The sequence below is a fragment of the Lathamus discolor genome, chromosome 1, assembly GCF_037157495.1.
Source record: "Lathamus discolor isolate bLatDis1 chromosome 1, bLatDis1.hap1, whole genome shotgun sequence".
Lineage (NCBI taxonomy): Eukaryota > Metazoa > Chordata > Aves > Psittaciformes > Psittacidae > Lathamus > Lathamus discolor.
In genome coordinates this window covers 131,030,960-131,053,652 of record NC_088884.1, presented here as the reverse complement: position 1 = coordinate 131,053,652, position 22,693 = coordinate 131,030,960, and the positions used below count along the sequence as shown (strand labels likewise).

At 41.2% G+C, this 22,693-nt stretch overlaps 1 protein-coding gene across 5 annotated transcripts in view; it reads right to left on the bottom strand.

The window, feature by feature from the left end:
• Positions 1–22,693, bottom strand: part of STOX2 (storkhead box 2) — a 144,998-nt gene that overhangs the window by 38,245 nt on the left and 84,060 nt on the right. The window contains exon 1 of one of the 5 annotated variants that reach the window (XM_065695337.1): positions 6,886–6,967. The exons of the other annotated variants lie outside the window; for them this stretch is intronic. Coding sequence (XP_065551409.1) covers positions 6,886–6,928 — 43 coding nt within the window. The 5' untranslated portion in view covers positions 6,929–6,967. Of the gene's footprint in view, positions 1–6,885; positions 6,968–22,693 lie in introns of those variants that run through there. 5 annotated transcript variants of the gene reach the window in all.

Below are 22,693 nucleotides of genomic sequence, written 5' to 3'. Positions count from 1 at the left end.
CTGCTTTTTCTTTTCCACCTTTTAAAAAAGGAGTTACCATCTAAAAAGACAACCAAAAAGGAAGTGGTTTTGTACAAGAAGGGTGGAAAGATCCACTATCTCTATTTTGAATAGATGCAGGAGGTTCTGTGACTCAAACCTGCTTTGTAAAAACAGTGACCAGCATGCATGCTGAAAACCAAAGCTGTAGAATGTATCAGATAGCTAAACCAAACCACATTTTCCATCTTTCTTGCTTCCACTTAAAAAAATGGTCTGACTATATAGCCTTAAAAAGAATAACCAACACTAAAAGCAAGGAGGAGAATTGGTTTATAAAGGCAAATTGCAGGGTAACAAAAGGTGCCTGCTGTGGACCCTGTGGATGAATTCGAACTTTGCTCTGAACCTGGGCCAAAGGCTTTCTTCACAAGCGATTTAACAGGAGCTTCTTGACTTTTAGGGCTGGTGTGTCTCACGGTCCACAGGTACCAGCGACATATACAGCCCAATCAGACCAAGCTGATAGATGTTTAGGAGAAAGCTAAAGCAGTATTTGTGTCACAGTAACTCAATGTTTGGAAAGCAGCTGATGCAAGCCCTGGTAAGACACAGGAGGTCTGCAGCATGCTGTGGTCAAGAATCAGCACCATGACCTCATCCTTCTCCAGTATTCAGGCACAAGGGAAGCTGAGATCAGACTAGCAGCCAATTAACCACTGATTCAGACTGAATTTCAATGTTCTTCCCTTTATGAGCTCACTCACAATTTGAATTACTTAAGGAAGCTGCACAAGTGCTTTTATTCCATACTTTGACATGCAACCCATTACTGGATCTAGCTAATTTGAAAGAAATGGAAACTTTCTGATTGAGCAATGGCAAAAAAGATTAAGAAGGTAACATAGCAGAGTAATATCAATTCCGAAAGGCAACTGCCACCACTGTAAGCAAGACTGAGAACTACTACATGGCAGCACAAGTGCTAGGATCTCCCTCACCCTGCAACTACACACTGGAAATGCACACACAACACGTAAGACCACTGGCACAACCCTTTCATTCTTAACAAATAGCTGAAAGAGTGAAAAAGCAAACAAATAAAAAAACCTAAAAAATCCTATCTAAATCAAATTTCCCTATGCCAGGCAGTATAAAAAAGCAACAGCAGGCAATTCCTATGACCAAGCAACCTCTGGCATACAGGAAATCCCAGGTCATGGCTCAGCGTAAAAGCTACAAGCGACAGCATGAAGGGTTTTAAAGAGGCATACCACCATATTGGGTCCAAAGCATTTTCTTGCCCATGCAGCAACTTCCCATACTATTGCTTTGGATCCTCTTTTGCCATTAATCTTTGAGACCCTCAAATGCTGGCAACCATCCTTCCTTCACTAATGCCACTGAAGCCCATGACTTCCTCCACAAGCTGGTTATGAGGAAATGGTTCTTTAGCGGGTGAGATCAGCAGTGTCTGGTATTTTATAAGATCTGAAGAATATCGTCCCTGCCCCAAGGAATTCACAGCCTAGTTCAGACAGAGCCAACGTGTTTCCGATACAATCTATGAGGCCATGGAAGCATGAGATCACTTTCTCATTGTGATCTTCAGCTTTACATACTTACCCTATTTAGCTATTTTTCCTATTTAAAAGGTTCCTTTGGAAGGAAACAAAATAATAGGAAAAAAAAAAGGGCTCATAATGATTTTATCAGTTTTGGTATTTGGCTTTGGGCCAACCAAGTGCCTTCAGCTATTAAACATTCATGGTTTCCTTTTTCCTCAAGTACAGGAGGAAGAACCTGGCGAACAACCAGAGAGGACAAGATGACTGACAACAGCTTACAGCTAAACTAGCAACTGCTCAACCAAATTGCACAATCCATAGAAGATGTGCCTAGACTATGAGCTTAAGGATGATAAGCCTGCAATCAAAGCCACCATTTCTATTGGCATGTCTTGTTTTTATTTAAAGGAAATAAGAAAAAAAGTCTGGTGCTCACATATTTCTGCAGTATCCGAAATCAAAAGATTCCTTAACTTTCTCCACACAGTTTCACAGTTTCTGTTCACTGGAAGCCTGGAATGATCTAACTACCACTTTTAGCATGTAAGATTTGCCCAGATAGTAAATTTCTGCATTTTTGCTGTAAGTTTACCAATGTTTTTGTTCCTTTCCCCTTCACTGCTAGAAAGAAAAGATTATGGCAAAGATTAAACTAGGCTAGGCACTCAATTTGTTCCAACTTCCCACCTCTCTCAGATGGAGGTTCAAAAAAGTCAACCTGAACTGAACTACCAGATGATCATCAAGCAAATTAGTTACAGCAAGAACCAATCTGAGGCCTGCACTGACCAGGAAGAACTCCAGGAGACCCTCAAACAACACACTTGAATTCTTCCAGCCACCAGGCAAAGCTTCAGGGCAGGTCCAGCACACCTCATTCCTGCAGGCTAATTTTCAGGATTCTCCAAATGGCACTATTTAGCTGCCATTAGGAAAACAGCTTTGAATTCAAAAGCCAAGGGTAGCTGATGGAAATGTGCTTGGGTCAGCTTCACACTACCTATGTGGGGTATCTCCCTGACCATTCACATAGGTTTTGTTGTTGTTCAAATAGTCTATGTTGAACACTGGTGCAGCAGTCACACTGCTTATGTTAACAGAGCTGACACTAGGTTAGAGTCAGCTTTGGTCTGCCTATATAAAATGAAGTCATGCTTACAGCCCCCAGTACTCAGTATATCCTAGACACATGTTTGGCCCTTTTATACTTTATCTATTTATTTATTTAAATCTAGGCATCTGGAAAGCCTTACTAAATAGTTCATGCAAAATGGTCTCCCCCATGCCAGAAATCTTCCATGTATAACAGAGATAGTAAACAGGCAATAAACCCCTCCATATATACCCATATTGCTCCTGAAACATTCATGTCAGATGCATACATTAGAAATTAAGAAATTATATACTCTGTACTTAAACTTTCAATCAGCAAAACATCTAAGTCAGCAGTGGAATCGGAACCAAAATCCCCTCAACAGCTGAACTGTGTGCTCAAAACATAGCACTCAACCCTTGTTCAGCTGCACTGACAACAGGTACATTTGGGTAAGCCTCAGTAAGACCAAACTATCCCAGCCTGACCTACAGTGGAAAACAAAGCCATTGCTAACATCAATTTTCAGCTAAATCCTCTGGAGCAACACTGAAAATGCTGTTGACCTGATGTCATCACTGCTACTTCAGATGGCATGAGGAAGTGGTGGTATTTTGAGTTATTTCTCCTTTGTTCATAGGAAACTGTAAGTCCTTACACAGACAAGTATTCATAGATGCCTAACTGCACAAAAGATCTAACCAAGCTAAAGACTAACCATTGCCTTCCTTACCAACTCCAGGATTGCCAGCATTTATGGCTGATCCTCCCCCATGAGTTAGTTTAGGAAGCTAACCCAGCAGAAGGCTAGCCCTGCCAAAAAAACACTGAATATTTTATGCCAAACCCTGACTGGGTACCCTGTTAGGACAGAAGAGTCCCTGACCCAGAGCAAAGTAGGAGGCAGTAGCCCACAAGCAACACAGGTATGGAGAAGCAGGACATCCTGCTCTGGAGGTCACTAGTTATATGTAAGCACTGCTCATTTATCATTAAACTGCATTGCAGTATGACCACTCACCACAGAAATGACAGTCACCATCCTGACAGCAAGTCCACGTAACAGCTGGAATTCTCAGTGTTTTAAAAAGGCTTACTAAAATCATCTGGTTTAATAGCACCTGCGTTCACGCCTATCCACACTGGTTTTATTTACAAGGGGCAGAGTTTGCAAAAGCAAGCATAGTTTGTCATATCCAATAGCCCATTGACACTTGAACAAAGTAAGGACACATAGCTGGAATAAACAAGGATCTAAGTAGCACCCCTTCCAAGAATGTGTTAAAAATAGTGCTGTTCTGACAGAGACAGCATGTACCCATTTTCATCAGAAGTAACAAGGATCTGTTAAAAGCCATCACAAGCTGTAACTGAGTTTCCCAAGGAATATGGTCTATTAGACATCAGATACTAACCATTCAAGTGGAAAATAACATGCAGGGGAAGACAGGCAGAACCCACATTTCTCCACCCAGCTGCTGGAGTTATCTTCCCAGAACGACAGATGACACACAGTCATAAAGAATGGCTTCACATGAACGACATCCTACTGTGTAAAATACAATTCCACTGATATTCAAATGTAACAGAAAAACATATTGTGAAATACTCATATTTTGGAGAAAGGGAGAAATATTTTGACAAAAGTCAGAACTTCCTGTTACTGTATTCCTGCATGAAGTGTTTCTTTCCCTTCACATTAGCTTGTTCTGAAAGGCTGCATTAGGTAGAATAGTATTTAAAACATTTAAACAGCCAAATTTGAAACAAAACAGTTTGATTCTGCTGGAATTCAGTATTTCATCTGCCCTAAAAATACTGGGATTAGGATTTTCTTCCATGTGAAATTTGACTACATTACAGTTCTGTTTCAAATCAGAAAACAATTTCCTTAGAATCCAAAAACCTCCACAAAATAGAGCTTCTGTCTACTAGTCAACCATACATAAGCCTCAAGTTTTACAACGCAAATTTCAACATATATCCTTACAAGAATATCCAGTATCATCCATTTCCTTATGCGAAACTTGAGAATCTTAATGCATTAGTTTCAAATGAAAATTTTCGTTCAGTCTGGGCAGGATTTGAACTTGAAGCATTTTTGACTCGTTCTGCAGCTCAGTCCCTGTTGTGTTAATTTATCTCGCAAACGCAATACTCGATTGATTTGCATGTGTTTATAAATATGTATGTACAACTCAGAGTAGGGAAGCAGCAACACCATTACATCAGCCTCAACACCTGCACCATGTTGACTGAAGCACAGAAGACCATCTATTGTTTATCTTTCTTATTAACACCTAACTTCCCAGCCTTACCGACTCATTACTTCTCTGCCAGTAACAGAAATCACGCCGACTCTATTTGACTTGTAATTTCCACCGTGACTAGAGAGGCAGGTCTTAAAGAAAAACAAAAAATCCCATCCAGAACACAGTGACAATATCTAACCAATATTCTTACAATTTTTATAATGACATTTGCCCCACGTGCTCATTTGTGTGGAAAATGTTTAAATTGTTCCATTTTTAAAAAGTCTACAATCCTAAGGGAGCTTTTAGAGTTATATACAAAACATTTTCATGCAGATTGAGGGCATTAAGCACTTCATGCATGCAAAAAATAAAAAAGAGCTCGAAGAAATGTTTCAGAAAGAAAGCAGGAATATTTTAAGTCTGAGACAGAGATCTTGTCCATCACACTCACAGAGAAAACAAACTGAACAGAAACCAAAAGGAAACAGCTGATGAAGTCTAGAATGGATTCGTTCCAAAGATTAAGTCAGCATCTAAAGCATAACTGTCTCAATAATTCTACTAATAATTCTACTAATCTAAAATATATGTGAAAACCCACCTCGTTTTGCACCACATAAACTGACCACTTTCTTACGTTAAGCTACGCATTTAGGCAGAATGGACAGTAAAGAGCAAAGCCAGCCAGCCCTGGGGCAGATGCTCAGCATGCATCACCCAGAAAACAGTGTTGGTTCAGCAAACAGAAAATTCAGATAGGAACCGAGCCTAAGACTGCTAGCCAGATCAGCAGCAGGGTAATGGCACAGCCTTCTAGGGGACTAGTAGTGACAACATCTGGTTTAAAAAAATGCATCCAGAGCTATTTGTAAAAACATTTAACAGTCATCTGCAGCAGCAGCAAGACATGGGACTCAAAGACCCCACTCTTCAGATTCAGGCCCCTACCAGAAGGCAGCTGTGGGAATGTAGCTGGAGAAGCATCTGAATACCTGGAAGACAGGCTACAAAGGAGCAAGCATTAAGACAAACCCCTGCAGGGCAGCACGACTGCTTTGGAAATGTTTATTTTTAATTTCAAATCTTGATTCTGAAGCGATAAAGACAAGCCCTAAGCAAAGGAACCAGAACAGGGAAGTTGTCTAGAGTGTGATTTCATCCTCCCCACCTTGAGAGTTGCTTATCAGCTCTGAGGGACACTGTCAAGCTTAGCAGCCCAGGCCTGCTGTTGTAAGAATGTGGAACTAGCAGGGTTTTTCAGGTCAGGCTGGGACCTGGTATACGGCTGCAGATTAAGCAACTTGAGTGAGGAGGGAGCCTCGGGAGCAGACAATTTGCTCCTGGGAATAAGATCTAGAATGTTTACCCAAGCATTTCTGTAGGAAGGGACTGCCAGCCCTCAGTTTGTCCCTACTTTGATATTCAAGGGATTGGAAAGGGTAACCTTTCTCTAAGTGAATAGATCATGCTAAGAAAACATTGTGTCACCAATTTCTAACACGTACTAAAATACTCTGGAAAAATGAGTTTTGGTTGTTGCATGGCAAAAACTCCAAGATTGTTTTAAAGATCTGCTGTAGTTCTGCCTTAAAGCTCATCAACACTCAAAGCCCATGAAAAGCCGGCATTTTCTCTCTGCTAGTAAACATATCAAATAGCAGTAACAACCAAGCATTGTCAAAAGAGGATCTAACTAGTGGACAGGTTCTTGAAGCTGGACACAACATTCAGGCATTTTTCTGTCATCTCTGTGATCTTATGCCTGAACACTGTGGTCACGAATACATAGATTATTTGAGTCACTTTACAGTCTCTTATTGAAGCCCAGATCCTTAATAGCATCATTTAATATTAATTATCTATGACCACGATGTGAATGAGAAGGTCCCATAACATTCTTATTGCCTCCCACAAGATGAGCACCTAACACCAGCTGTTTTAAATGAAAATTTAATGATGGATAGTGTCTCACAAAACAAGGCAGACATACCACTGGGAATGTCCCCATGCTTCTGTTGTATTGGATGCATCATTCTTCTAACAGTCAGGGCTATTCATTAACCAGCTATTAACTGAAAAAAATAAAATATCCATTAAAAAGTAGCACCAACTTTCTGAAAGTGCAGTAAACTAAGACACAGACAAACTTTAAGAGACAGAAAAGGATTTTAGCTAGAAACTTCATCCTGAACTTCTACTTTATCTGACTGGATTTCCTACCTTGTAGGGAGCAGCCACAAAAATCCAGGTAGATTCCAAGCATGTTGAAAGAAAAAAAAAAAAAAAAAGGAAAAAGAAAATTACCATCTTTCAGGGATACCATGGATGAAGCCATGCAGCCTCTTCAGAGGAGTTTATTTTGTGCATTCTATTACATACTCAAAGGATGCACACAAAACTGTATGGGTGAAAGTGATTTCAAATGTGTTTCTAATAACGCCTGGACTATTTCCATTTGTTAAAGCCATTATCCTGACTCTCTGACTACTCTCCTTGAACCCTCTTGAAAAAAGAAAAAGAAAAAAAAAAACCAAGTCAAACAAAAGAACCCCAAAAGAGAACAATTTAAATGTTCTGATGTGAGAAATTGACAAATGCCACACTCCAAAACACATGAATGTGCTCAAACAGTGCACTTAAAATTCTCAACCCAGTACCTTACCTCTTCAGATAAACCTCCTGAGCTCATTCAAAATGCAAGCACTTCAAACATACAAACACGGAAAGAACCTTCTAGCTCGTGTCAGAAGATAATGAATCACAAAGTTAACTTTTTGCTTTCAAGGCAACTCTCAATCACTGTTTCAGTGATTTTGCTTTCCGCCTCACCCTGGCCCGATGCTGGCGTGTTCTGCTCCAGCACACACACAGAGATCAGACAGGCTTTGCTTAAGATTCAGAAAGAAGATAAAAAGTACGGGTGATTAGAAAGGTGCTCTATCCTGCCTGGAAGGATGTTGGGGGGAGAGCAAAAGCACACATGGTAGAATGAGAAAGGTGAAATGCTCTTCCAGAATGAGGGAAGATGGGGAGTTTGGGAAGGGGAACATATCTAAAGAGTTATAAAGAGGAAAAAAAGAGACAAAGCGTCCGTTTTTAAATTCCTGAGAGAAAAGAAGTCCACAGCGTTAGGGAAATGGATGTATCTCAGTAGATGCTAATGCCATCCATTACGAAGCACAGGCATTTAAAGAGGAAGGTGTCTGGAAAATGCTTTTCCTCCAAAGAAAAACTGGACAAGTCTGTGACTGGGGGAGACCTACAAGCAAGCACACATCAGCACAATGGTCCCATTGGCAACTGAGACCAGCAAGACAAAACTAAGAAGCTCTTTACTTGACTATGGGAAATGAAGGGATGGCCTTTGGGGGATGACAAATGAAAACCAGAGCAGAAGCCCTAGGCTGGCCCACACCGCTGAACAGGCTGAGCATCCTGAACACATTTTCCAGGCATCCATTTGGATACAGCCCTGGGCTGCTGGCCTGGGGGATAGCAGCAGAACTGGAAGTGGGGTGGAATCCCCAGTCTCCAAATGCTGTTTGGCACCTCCAATCACAGGACAACCTAGTGCAGAGAAGAAGGATTTCTACCTAGGTTACCGCAGAAGCCAGAATACCTTCCAGGCAGCAGCACCCTCACTTCAACCCCATAACTTGCTATCCAAAATCGATTCCTAAGAACTCATTTTTGGATTGGGGTTTTATTTGTTTGTTTTGGGTTGGGTTGTTTTTTTTTCTTTCTTGGTTCACTCTCCATTCTCAGGATGTAATTAAGGTTCAAAGTGAAGAAAGAAGGGAAACCAGCTCTGTGTCAGTGATTAGCTCAACATCCTGTTAATATCTACCCATAATCTCTCCCAGTCTAGGCATGTATCACCTGAGAACTGTTCATTAAGAAGAAGCTCAAGACAGTTTATGAGACCCCAGGCAGATTAATTTTCCAGTGGTTGCCTCCATGGGTTACCAATCTCCATTTCTTGTTATACATTTAGCTACACAGGCAACAAATAATGTCTCCTGTGAATATATAACCAGGTATTATAGTTTATCTCAACAAATCCTATGCTACTCATACCAGGGCCTGCACTCCCCCACATGAGGAGTATAAGCTCAGTTAGAGATGAGAAGCCCTATTTTTGCATGCACTAGGACGTCCTTTATTTCACATGTTTAAAGCACAATACAACTGAGCACAAGCAGCTAGAACGACCTCAAAAGTTTTATCAGTTTTTTTCTTCCCAGGTTTTTTGCTTGTTAACAAATCGGGTTAGTTTCACAGTCTATGGGTGTCAGTGCTCAGAAAAGAAAGAAAAGATCAGCAAGTTACAGTCATAGCTTTTAACAAGTTCTCAAAGTTCCTTAAAACCCCATAAAAAAGTATCACTTACATCCCCAGCACCCAGCACAGCAATCCATATTGAACATGTGCCACAACAGCGTATGCACACCATTTCCCTTGCAGCACTGCTCAGCCAACTCAAGCCGACAGGCGAGAATATGGTACCCCACATTTCCATTTTTCCCATTTTCCCAGCCTCAGTGATGACAGGTAGCACGTCTGCAACCCAGCTTTGTCTTGAACATCCCCAGGCAAACATTACTGAGTCTGGCCTTGCAGACATCATGGAGGGACATCACTAGCCACTGTGGTAAGACAGTTCTAGCTATTCTGGGAAATTCTGGCAGGCAATTCCATTTTTCCTTCTACTTTCCCAGTGTCTTGGGAAAACAGAGATTAACATCAAACTACTGAGAGAGGTGACCTAAATGCTAAGAAAACATGCTACATCCTTGCTGCTGACAGGACTATTCATTTCAGAATAGACAGACTCCGCCTATCTTACCAACGGTTTTCTCCATTTATATACATACTCTCTAACATACACGCACAGGTTCTCAGTATCAGACAACGGCTGAATGACAGAAGGTTAAAAATCACTCCTCTTTTTTTTCTTGATATTTTTTCAACAAAAATGAATTATTTATGCATCACTTATGGAGATTGGTTTAATTCAGCTGTTTTGCACATAACCGCAAAGGTTAGGGAAGGTAATGGTTCATTGTCAGTAGAAAGGGAGAGTTGGGTTGGGTTTGAGTAGAAAGGAAGGGTCAAGTCCAAGGCTTACCCAGCAGAGGTCAGGCTAAACCAGAATTTCACCATCATTAGGGGTCCTAAGAAATTGGCTCCTTCAGTGCTTCCCGCTGTTTTCCCTCAGAAGCAGCAAAGTGTCTTTACAATGTGACAGATACCAGTTACTGTAAGAAGTAATTTAAACCAGCACAGGCTTAAGTTTGCATGTCAAAATACTCTTGAAAAAGAGAGAGACAAAAGTATCTTGCACCAAATACTTGAAGACCTCAGTATTATCATTGGGAAAAATGTATTAATTTGATGAAGTACGAATGCGAATCCATCGTAGAAGTACCAACAAAGCATTGTGCTTGGTCTCCATGACTATTTCAATTGAATTTTGCTCAGAGACAGGAAGCATATGAAATGATAGTAAAAATATGTATTCATGTAAGTATTCATAATGACATTGTTCACAGGGAGATTATGATGGGTTTCAGAGTTTGGGAGTCACCTGTCCACAGAACCAAAACAAAAGCATCATGTATTTGATTTAACTCATAGCACAAAAAGCAAAAGAAAGACAGAAAGCACTTAAAGCAAGCCTCATCAAGATAGAATAAAGCAAGCCTGCATAATGTGCTCATATGCATAACAAAGAATCTATATAGGCCCCCACAGCTTTCACTTAGAAATGTAAAACACTACACAAATCTAACAAAGCAGATGCAGCATTTGGTACCCGAGTATGCTGAACTGAAATAAACTAAATGGTACAGAACAAAAAAAGCACAGAAAAGTTAAAAAGTGCAGAATCGAGTTTGTGTATTTATGCTATATACATACAGGCAAACATGCATCACTTGTTGAATAAACTTTTCTTCTACAGACAAGATAAGTGTTGGGGTGGAGGCTGGGAGCAGGTGGGAAAGACTAGCACAGGTAAGATGTTCAGTCTCATTTCTTACGACAGCTAGTACCAGATTATTGCAAACAAAGCTAATTACACCCTGAACGGTTTTTAAATCAAGGAGTTCCACACATCATCCAACACTAAGTATGGCAAGCTGCAATAGTGCACTTCACAATGGAAGACATCAGAACTGTTATGCAGCTGCTACCTCAGGTATGTAAGGAAGTGAAGTGCCATAAGTTTGACTTGGGCAGAGTTGATAGGCAGGGAGCTATTTCATCAGGGCAATTTTCTTCTTGCAGGACATAAATCTAGAGGAGTGGGTTATGATCTGGTCTCCTTTCATTGCTGACTACTGGAGCACATCACCCTCTTCGGGCTTCCCGCCCTTGCCCTGCTCTGTGGTCTCAGTAGGGTTTGATTGCAACCATCTCCCTGAAGCTCTACAGCATGCAGAAGTTCTACCCAGGAATAAACCTTCCTTTTTTTCCCTTAAGTTACCCTACTTAGGGCTTGTGTGCTGTCCTCTGAAGAGAACCCTAAGACTGCCTTCCAGTCTCTGCGCTGAGGACATTTTCTTCTAGGCAGAGCAGGGGCTTAAAGAACTACCCCTCTATCCCTCTTGCTCCACATTAAGGGGCCACGTTCAGTCTAAATGTTCCCCATGACTATATTTAAAGCACAACTAGAACTGGCTTTTAACCTACTTATATTGATATTTACACTTTGATGGAGAGTTTCTTTCAAGTCTTGGCTGTGCAGAAAGTTGAAAAGAAAACTAGCCACTTCAAGGGAAACATATTATGCAATGCAAAGTTCCAAAATCACTGCTGCATTATTACAGGGCACCAAATAGTTTTATCCATGTAACACATGCACAAACCTTTCAGCTCTGAGTAGGAAACACATAGTCATATAAGAGATACTGCAGGCATGCCATTAAGAAACGGCTCTTTTCTAAAGAGAACCCTCACCACACACACATCCTTTCACATGGAACTCCTGCAACCACAGAAATGACTACCAGTGAAATCCCTGAGAAGTAACTTATAAACTGTTACATTTATAAGTCCAGCAACAGTTTCAACTGAGGATGACATGAAATACAAGATGTACTGTGGAATGACTAGCAAATACCACTGTTACCCTTTAAATACCTCTTCTGCAAAGCAAGAATCAATTACAATGACTGCAAAAGCTGCAGTAGTTTCCCTCGTGACCTGAAAACCATCTACTAGAACTTGGGATGAAATCAAAAGGGAGACACAATTCACGACATGAAAACAAGACAGACATCACCGCTGCTCCTCCAGACACAGCCCATTCATCTGGGTGTCCAGCAGACAATTTTGCTTCTGTCTGTTATGCCAGCTACCCTTGTTCCACCTCCCGGCTACCGATTAATCATTCTTCAGCGCAGCAATTCATCCACGGCAAACCTTGGAAACAGAAAGACACTGTGGAAACCTTAAGCTTCACTTTTAAAGTGCTTTCCTCTGCTGGTGAAACTGAAAGTAGTAAAGCCACATGCTATCACAAGATAGTAGTTATGGCTGCTGAAAGATTTCAACAGCTCATGGTAGAGAGAATAAAAACCCCCAACTGACCCATTTTGAATCCTCATATTAACTACTTAGTTGCTACTGAATACTTAGATATAGTCCAATGAAAGTTTCTTTGATGGAAGAGAAACACTTCTCAAAACAAACCTACAACTAACATGTCATACAAGCAGCAGTATTCTGCGATGATGTGTGCTGATATCCCAGCTTAGCCCTGGCTTCACTTTGCCAGCCATGGAGCTACCTGCCTATATTCTGCTTTGGCAGTCCAGAACTCACTGCACTGCTGCCATCACCACTTTGTCATCTTCCTCCATGTTCTTTTTGACAGCTTTTGTTAAAAACTAGCCAAAATGTAAGCTTGGTTTAGGCAGGCAAAGTACCTCACTTGTATGAAGGCAACGACCAAGCCTGCCTCAGTAAATTAAATTTACAACAATAATAAAGGAATGAGAAGCATTCTCATGGGCAATTCTGAAATCTGGTGCTAGCTATGGGATGCAGCCTTGGCTAACTCTACCACAGGTCCATCTCAGGAGGCATAATGAACGTGATTTGAGAACATCTTTCTTTCCTTCTGTTTTGTTTATTCTTGATAATGCCACAACACACTTTCTTGGGTTATTTCAGCAACTGGACACAAAACTGCACAAAGAATGAGAACGATGATACAGAAGTATTACATGATCAACAAAATCAGGGGCTTTATTTGCAATTAAAGCAAGAAATGGCATAAAACAGGCCTCGATTAATGAGAATCACTTCTAGGTAAGGTCATTAATGATAAAAATGGGTAGTCCTTCAATGGGGCAGGCAATTTATTTTAGCATGGACTTAAAGTTTCTGTTTAAGGCCAATGTGATTTGCATGTACTATTTCCCAACAACATTAACAGAATTTAATTTAATTTAAAAAGTACTCTTTAGGCACAAATATTCAACTCCACTTAAGAGGAATGGCTTGAATTCACATGGAAGAGTTTGGAATATAATCACATGAGATCCCTTCCAATCTGATTTTTCCTATGAACCTGACTCTCCAGGTGTTCAGTTGGACGGCAATTTGTAGAGGCTACTGGGATGACTGGAGGCAGGGTCTGGAACCCAAGACCTGCACACTCCCATTGAAAATACATACTAGTTCCCATTCTAAACTTCTGATGCATGGCATGCAACAATCAAAAGCGACCATTATCAGGTCTCAAATCTGCAAACACTGATATACCTGTACCCTATGATTTGTACCGTCACCTTGGATGTGCTAGCAGCAGCAGTTCAACTAACCAAAAGTGCAGAATCCCAACTTACATGTAACTTGAACAGAATATTTATAATGAAAACGCAATGGTCAAGTCTAAGCAGAGTTCTTGTTGTCCTTCCTAATACACCTTTCAATTTTGCTGACGATGCTATGGGTTTTGTGCATGTTCGGTCGGTATTTTCTCCTTTGTTTTGCTGTCAGGACCAGGGAAGTCCCTGGGCTGAGATCGGTGAAGAGGCAGCGTTCCCAAGGACTGTACAATAGAGCAGTGTTTCCTAAACTAGGTTATGTGAAGGACGAGCAGAAAGGCACACAAGGGACGGGTGGCTGCAGAAAATACGGATGATGTCATACTTAGGATGAGCAGATCCCTGAAAATACATGGCAGCAATTTATTTTCCTAGTGGGAGCTATGCTTCCAAAAGTTGGGGGAAACGGAGACCTACCCCAGTGTCCCTTGTTTAACTGAATCCTTTCAACCAACTAGCTCTGGAAACGTGGACAACCTGGTAATAAATGGCCACGTGCTTTGCCTTTGTCTTCAGCCTATGCCCACATGACCCATTTTGCACATTTCAACCAAGAATAAAGTGACCTCGTTTTCAAAAGTGCTGAGCACCAGCTGTTCCTATTGTGTTCACAAGCCACGCTACAGGTTCCTGTTTTCAAATTCTTGACCTCAAAAGAATTTGGAGGCAGCAGTGATTATATGTTCTTCCACTTACCATATGCCTATTTATTTTAGTTCAAATATAAGTCTGACTAAACTACTTCAAAATCCCGAATGCTCTGAATTAGAACAGTGTGGAGCACTGGAACACAAGTGCAACATAAGTGAGCCACGTGATTTAAAAACATTCTTTTTTGCACAGAAGAATGACTAAACTGAAGGTCAGAGTAACCTTAATTCTTAGTTTCTTTTTTCTTTTCCTTCTTTTTAATGAATGGCTTAAGAGTGGGAGAAAAGTAGCATCCCAGGTCATATTTAACACTGGAATTTATATTTCTAGGATGAAAATTCTTTGCTACCTGGTATATAAAGCTAGGTCAGTGAAATCAAGATCATTTTATTTCAGTTGTCAGCTAGTGACTCTTACCCAACAAACATGCATTTGCATCTAAATAGCTTTAAACTGTTACTTCAATATACCACTGTCATCTTGGAAGCCAAAATATCCCATTGCTCATGCAAACAATCTACACAATTACCTCTCTCTCCCAAAGCCTAAGGCCCCACATCAACAAAACCAATTACAATTACCACAAAATAAAAACACAAGCCATGCCAATAACCAGTGTATCTGATCTTTAAATTAAGATTTTTTTTCTTAATAGAAAGGTACCAAGAAAACCTCAAAATACACCCAATTTGCTATGACTTCTTGTTGCATCCTTACTGAGAAGCCACTCCGACTTGCATGAAGCTTTGTCTGAATGCAGTGTACAGACCCCAGTAAAACATCCTGACCAGGTGTGAGGGAAGGACCACTACTTTTGGGTGCAAATAAATGTATCCATATGGAGACAACATGTCTCCACCTAGCAAAAAATAAATTAAAAAAAAATCATATTCTCTCGCCAATGACGGTATTTAAATATTCACAGCACGCAGCCTGAAAAGCAATTGCTTGCAGCCCAGAATCCAGTAGGTCTTGATACCCTGTTTATGCTGACCACTCAGAGCTTTGTTTTGATTCCCCTGTAAAAACAAACTTGGTCTTGCTTCTTGAAACCATCAAAGCCTTGTACTTCAAGCTTTGCCTATGTGATACAGCAGCAGAAAGCAGAGCTGTGGGAAAGCAGGGTCCATCAGCTGGGGGCAGAGTGCCCAGAAGAGGTGAGGGTGAGATAAAGCAAGAGGGCCTCAGAGTAAAGGTCTCGTTGTTGCAGACAGAATCTCATCTGATAGAGCTAGAGGTAAAACAGATGTGCCGGTAGCTCAGGATCAGTGGCTTAATCTTGTTTTTCTGGAATTCTCCTCATACTTACTGACATTTTATAGGTCAAACTTCCTACAAACGTCATGGGAAGCCCTCTGAAAGTGGCTGGCAAAGTGCACAGGAAGAGGTAAAAGTTTTATGTTGTAAATAACTCAGAATAGAGCCATTCACTGTCAGGACACCAGCATTCCTGAGATGTTTCAAGGTGTTTTAGAGGACACTTTAAGAGATCAATAAAATACAAATGCAGTCTCTTTCTCTTGGTGACACAACCTTTGAAATACAACCTGTTTCCTCAGTGTGAGGAAGGTTTGTCAGTGGCGTTCTGAGAAAAAAAGGGCTATAAATCCTGCAAAAACACAGCTTATAAATCCCTTGACACATCAGTACTTTTGCCTTCAGGACTCTTGAGCTATTTCTCCAGTATCACTTGTCTGGCTGTTCCTCTCAGTACCACAGCTCAGTTCCTTCCAGGCAGATTCAACTCTCCATCGTGAAAAAGAAGCTAAGCTATTTCTCTCAAGAGCCAGCGGCATGATCAATATTTCTCAAATGTCATACTGGACCCGAGGTGAGACAAGGCTAGAAAGGTAGTAAAGAAATCCAAACACGGAAACTGCCAAAGTGCTGCTAAACATGGCAGGCGGCATTGAGAAGCTACGAACCAGCACTTAAATATCTTCTAGTTGCTGGGTTCCCTGTCCTTTTGGCTGCAAAGAAGTACCTGCCTCTTTGGCTTCACTGGTCCCAATACAGAGTAAAATTTAGGAATTCTGATGCTGAATGTCCGACTTATTCCCAATCACAATCTGGGGAGTGAAAGGGAAGAGTGAGGAGAGTGAGAAGTAATGGAAGGAGGGTAGGGAACTTAACCTTTGATTGGTCGCGAAACACAGGAACTTCAGGAGTGTTAGATTTTACATCCAAAGGAAATCACTTAAAGGCATGCGCACTCACTATTAAAACCAGAAAACCCCCTACACCTCTACTCGTCCTGTACTGCTGATGCTTTGAGAACCACCAGAAAGCACATCCCATCTTTGACCTCCAAAGCCAGGCCACAGTATTTCAGAGGTTTGCTCTGCTGGTCAGCCACAGAGCACTTGCTAATATCACACTTGCTGGTCTTGTTTGATGAACTACCCAAAGAAGAACTATAAATCCAGTATTTATTTGTTCCCTAATGTTATTCCTCCATGTAAACTATAGCTGCAATCAAAATAGAGACATCACTGCAAAGAGATGATATTGTCTTCCCTAATCATGAAAGTGAGGATAAGCAACATAGGATTCCAACTTCTGCAGTTCACACACCAAAAGGAAAAAATCTCTTCCATTTTAAACTCTACAGCAAACATGAACTTCTTATCTAAACACAAGCTGCAAGAGCAGGTTATGCCTTCTGCTTTTAACCGAACAAAACCAATGCAAGGAACCTACATGTACCAAGAAAGATATGAGCATAACTGATTTCTAGATCTCCAAGACAAGCCATGCCTTGATATACTCTCACTGTTGCTCTGAGCTGGTTTCAGACAGCTTTCACAAGCATACATCACAGCAGGAGCCATGAGACATCCAACAAATTAGCTTATCCATTCACCACTGCTTGGTCAGGCAGGCTTCTTGGCAGATCATCAGCTCCTAGTGCAAGGGGTCTCCAAGTGTCACCACCCTGCCACGGCTGTGAAAGAAGTGACAAGGGGGAACACAGGGTTTACACTCATATAAAAATATGAGTCCTTTCCAACCCTAACTATTCTATGATTCCATGATTCTATAAATACTTCTATACAACAGACTTCCCAAGTGGCAAAGTTGAGATGCCAGTGCTAAAGAGAACGTTTAAATGCAACCATGAACATCAGTTCTTTGCAATTAAACTCATTAGACTTTGGCCTTTTCCTTCTGACTGCATGATTATTTTGTCTTCAAAGATAAAAGCAGTCAGGCCAAAAAAAATACCCAAAACGCTCACACACGAAACCCAGCTGCTTAGCATATTTCATTACCACACTGACTTCAAAAATACTGAGCAATTTAAACCTGCAAGCCACTTGGCTTTAGCTAGAGATAAGTGCCTGAGATAAGAGAGGTATAATTGTTCAGTGTAATACCGTAGCATGTTTTATATAAACATTTGCTAACATTGCACTTCATAGATTTCATTTCAGAGTTGTGAAATGCTGCTGAATGTTCCAGCCTTATTTGTTGGCCCATTCCTTTAATATGTACACATCCAATGCCCTCCTTGATGCTGAATTAAACAAATTATCCTACTCCCAAAGTAGAAAGGGGCACTTACGCTTTGCAACAGAGAGCTTAGCCCACAGGTTTCTAAGAGTTACACAGCTTATTCCTCTCCACTGCTGAAGAGGCAAGGGGAACATCTTAAAAGACTTGATAGTGACAAGATCTGAAATTGGGATTATCAAAACACACCTTCTGCTCTTAGTAAAATGGTTTGGGTTTAACTGTATTTTTCTATAATCTAACTGTTAAGTAAATTAAATACTCTGAACTTGGGGCCCCCATATACTGCTAGGAGCCATGTCCATAGAGCTTTTGGGGGGTCTGGAATGGAACACATGGTGTGACACAGCTGCCTCTCTTAGCCCTGCACTGCCAGTTCTTCCACGGTGTAACTCTTGGACAGCATCAAGCAAATCTGGCAGAGGGGGAACACTGTCAAAGCTCATATGTCCCCACAAGTTTTGGTAACCCAGCCCAAGGTGTACTGAGGAAGGACAGAAGCCAAAGCTCAGCCATATAAAGAGACATCAGAGCACCCACAAGAGAAGCTCTGTGAAAGAAACCAGTGGGAAAACACAGCTCACACAAACTTCCTGGCGCTTCACTTTAATAGCTGGTTGTGAATAACTACCGGGGAAAGCCCCGCAGCCTCTACTCCGAGACATCTCCCTTTGAACACTTGAGTTTTCCACCTGCTTTTCCAAACTACTGGCAAAATCAAGGGGAGGGAGCGCCAGGTTGCAGTGACACTAGGTGCAGCTCGGGATCACAGGAGGGAAAGGTAAACTCTATGATGTCACACCACAGCATGTTTCAGCAGGCATGACATCTGAACATGAAATCTGGCACCTCGCCCTGGTTCCAGGATTGTCTGCAAGTAATACTCAGCAATAACCGCTTTAGGCTCCAGTTCTTCCCTTTCCTTCACCTACATGCTTCTGACGTAAGTGCCCCAGGGTCTTCTCCTTTACTTCCACCTGGCCACCAAGAGCTCTAAGTCCCCTTTCAACCCTTGTGCATGCAAGGGATCACCAGCCTATGTGCACATGCAAAACCACACTGCGACCACCACTGTCACAGCAGTAACACCATTAATTTCAATGATGCTGATGCAAAGACACAGTGGTAGTCAATGTGAGCATGTGTATCTCCCTTTAAATCAGACAATTAGGAATAAACCAACACCACTAACAAACAGAGGACTAAAGCGTACTGATTTTCACGCTGCAAATGATCCTTGGTCTTCCTTGACCTTGAAATTTGGTTGCCTGGCTAGAGAAACTATCCTACTGTTGACAGCAATGGACTCAAAGGCCTTGCTTTTACTCTCATGCTACAATAAACTAGCACTTTAAAAATCAATAGAACTGCACTGCTATACAGAGAAGAATTTGACACCATGGTCTATCAGGTCATTTTCAATGATCCTACAATTAGAGAAGCCAAATTAAACACTTCACATTTGACCTTTGGTGTAGATTAGATAATACAGATTAAAAGCACATACTTTTTTCAAGAATTCACAAAATAAAGGTTTTAGATTCTGAAAGGGACATTTGATACGTTCTTACTGCACATTATAATTTAAAATGCTATTTTTTTAATATGTAATAGTAACTTCACACTCTAAAATCATCTACTTTGGAGTTACTCTGATTAAGCACCCACTATACAGATCAGACATGGACTGCAGTGAACAAAGATCAATCTCCTGTGTGACTCTCAGTGCCGCAGCAGTGGCTAACAACACTTCTGCAGATGAAACAAGTGACAAATTCAAAGATCACTAAGAATTAATTCTTTTTTTTTTTATTGAACTTATAACTAAATTCCATCACTTTTCTGCAATTTTGATTGGTTTGCATCCCATGTTTTCTACTATTTGCATTATTTTTCCAATGTTTATATTTTAGTCTTGCTAGGAAACACATCTGCAACATCAATTACAATTACTAACAGCATGCACATCTAAATTAAACACCTGCGGATGTACACAAAGCATAAATAAAATACACTCATGCTGCTACACAATATCATTGAATCATAGAATGCTTTGGATTGAAGGGAACTTAAAAGATCATCTAGTTCCAATGCCGCTGCCATGGGCAGGGAGACCTTCTACTAGACCAGGGTGTTCAAAGCCAATACTGTCTCCTGAAACGGAATACATGAAATGGATGTGTGCCGACGCTGTATGAACAAGTAGAATAAAAACCTCAACAGAAGGGTAGAGATTAAGGAGACATCTAAAAAAGAACATAAGTGTAAGGTGAAATTATATATAACCTATATATTATGCCACTGAGCACATGCATAAAGTCATTTTGCACACAAACAGCAGAAAGACGATTTTCATGAGAGTCACTCATCATGCATACAGCATCCCTTGGGAGAGCTGGACAATGGAATTTTCCAATCACTGGAAAAAACACCACACACAGTGTCCCTGTCCATGGCAGGGGGGTTGGAACTAGATGATCTTGAGGTCCTTTCCAACCCTAACTATTCTATGATTCTATGATTCTATGATATCTCCACCCGCATTTACACAACACACCTGAAATCTACTTCAGAAAATATTTGTATGATGCTGATCTATGAATTAAAGTGGCTTAGGCATGTAAGTTTGTTGGATGCTTTGGCAGCTCTGCAGAGATGATGGCAACCAGCAGCTATTCAGCTCTACACCACCACCTTTTTCGAGGGCAGCCTATTCGCTGAGCACGTGGACAGAGTCAGCTCAAGCACAGATGCAAATCAAGATACGTGGCTTTTGAAGCCTGCACAGCCCAATTTACCAGCCTTCAGAGACGCTGAATGCTTTGCTCCTGCAAAAAACAGCACTTTCTCTGAGACACCCAACGTGTGACAAGCTCAGGAAGCCATGCTGGAAAGTTACGGCCATTAGCTGAACAACTACCTCTCAACCAAGATTAATCTTGTGAGCCAGCCAATGCCTCCAATATAAGGAAAGGGGATACCTTGGAGACACAAAAAGTTAGGATCCACTTCTGCAGTATTTTCTCAGGTCAACTGTGTCTTGAAACAGCAGTTCTGATTACTAAGCGTAAGACTTGGAAACGGCTAAAATCTTGGCACCAGATCCTGCCTGCAATGTGAATTAGGAGTTGACATTTTTGGAATGTCAAGAGTTGATGTAACAAGAAACTCCTGCTTAATGCGAGCCTTTAATCTAGGCATGTGTCACCTTCAAGATGAGATGACTTATGATGCCTAGAATTCAGAGGGGAAGGAAAGGGAGGAACTAAGGGTATAAAACTAAGTGAAAGAAGGAATAAGTGGAATTACACAAGTAACTTACAAATGCTTCTTTCATGACTTCAGAAAAGAATGTGATGATGTGAATACTATTAATATCCCAGTTACAGGAAACTGGAATTTGTGTGTGTTGTATCTGGAGAGAGGGAACTGATGTTGCCTCTTGACCTAACAGCTGATCAGCTACTCTTCCACCACCAAAAATACCAAGAGCCTCAAAACCTCCTTCATGTGTGCGTGTATTCATCATTAGTGAGAAATGCCGCAGGACAGGAAAAGACTGAGACCTAATGCAAGTTTGTACTGACAATGCACGTAACTTGGGGCTGCCATAGGGCAGCTCCTTGTATACAAGGTGAGCAGTTTTCACTCCCCTAATATTCTCTGGTACCACAATGTACCTGCAAGGGGAACCTCGAGGATTGCTAAACAAACTGTGTTGTCTGTGGGGAAGCATACCAGGGGAAGCACTACGTGCATTTGCTCTCTTTTCCCACTTCCCTGGGCACCTGGTTTTGGTCACAGATGGACACAGCAGAGTGGCCAAGACGGACCTGGGTCTTAACTGACCTGGCCACTCTTTGGTGCAAACTTGTGGTAAAAAAAGGAAAATTTTCCACACTCTTCCCATCTCTTGCTGGAAGACATCAACCAAAACTGTCATTGCACGGCAGTGTATAGCTGAGAAGGTCCCCCATAACAAAATACCCTTATGCACAGCAACCACATACATGCATCCATTTAGGAGCACAAAACACAGGTCAAATGCTCTGATCTGAAAAGTCGGGTTTGAAGCTAATTTGTTACTAGAGATAACACAACACTTCCCGAGGGCAGCTGTTTTGCCACACCTAATGTTGACAGAGCTCGGTTTGACACCAAGCCACAAGTAAAATCCAACACTAACATCATTTTGTGTGCTTTCTCATTGCTTGAAATACACCATCCTATTCACCTGCCCCATTACCTGGCGAATGAATTACAATGACACAGGCATCCCGAACTTTTTTAACTTACCTTTTCATGATTTAACTCTAAACGCAAGCTACAGTGAAACACTTCATTTTCCTTTTGTACATTTCTTGTATATGTAGATTACATATGTAGATACATGTAGATATGTAATACTGTTAGGATAAAAGGAGTAATGATGAAAAGCTGAGAGCACTGTTGGAACAATCAGCACTGGGATGAAAACTGAATGACTTTATCATCTGGTAGGCACAAAAGTGTTATATCAATTACTCGCCTTTGAAATTGAGCTCAGAGACATGCAAGTGAAGGAGCGGTGGTCCTGATTTAAATCCTGTGAGTTAAATGACTCAAATTGAAAGCTAAGGGTAAGCTGGGGAAGCATATTTCTTGTGGCCAAGACATAAGAACACAATCCTGCTCTGGCAGAACAGCAGCTCTGCCCACAACTCCTCTTCTTGTTCACTGCCATCACATCCACCCTTGTTTCTGGTAAGCCTGCCCCAGTTTCTCTAGCTGTCCAATCTATGGCCCTTATTCAAAGGC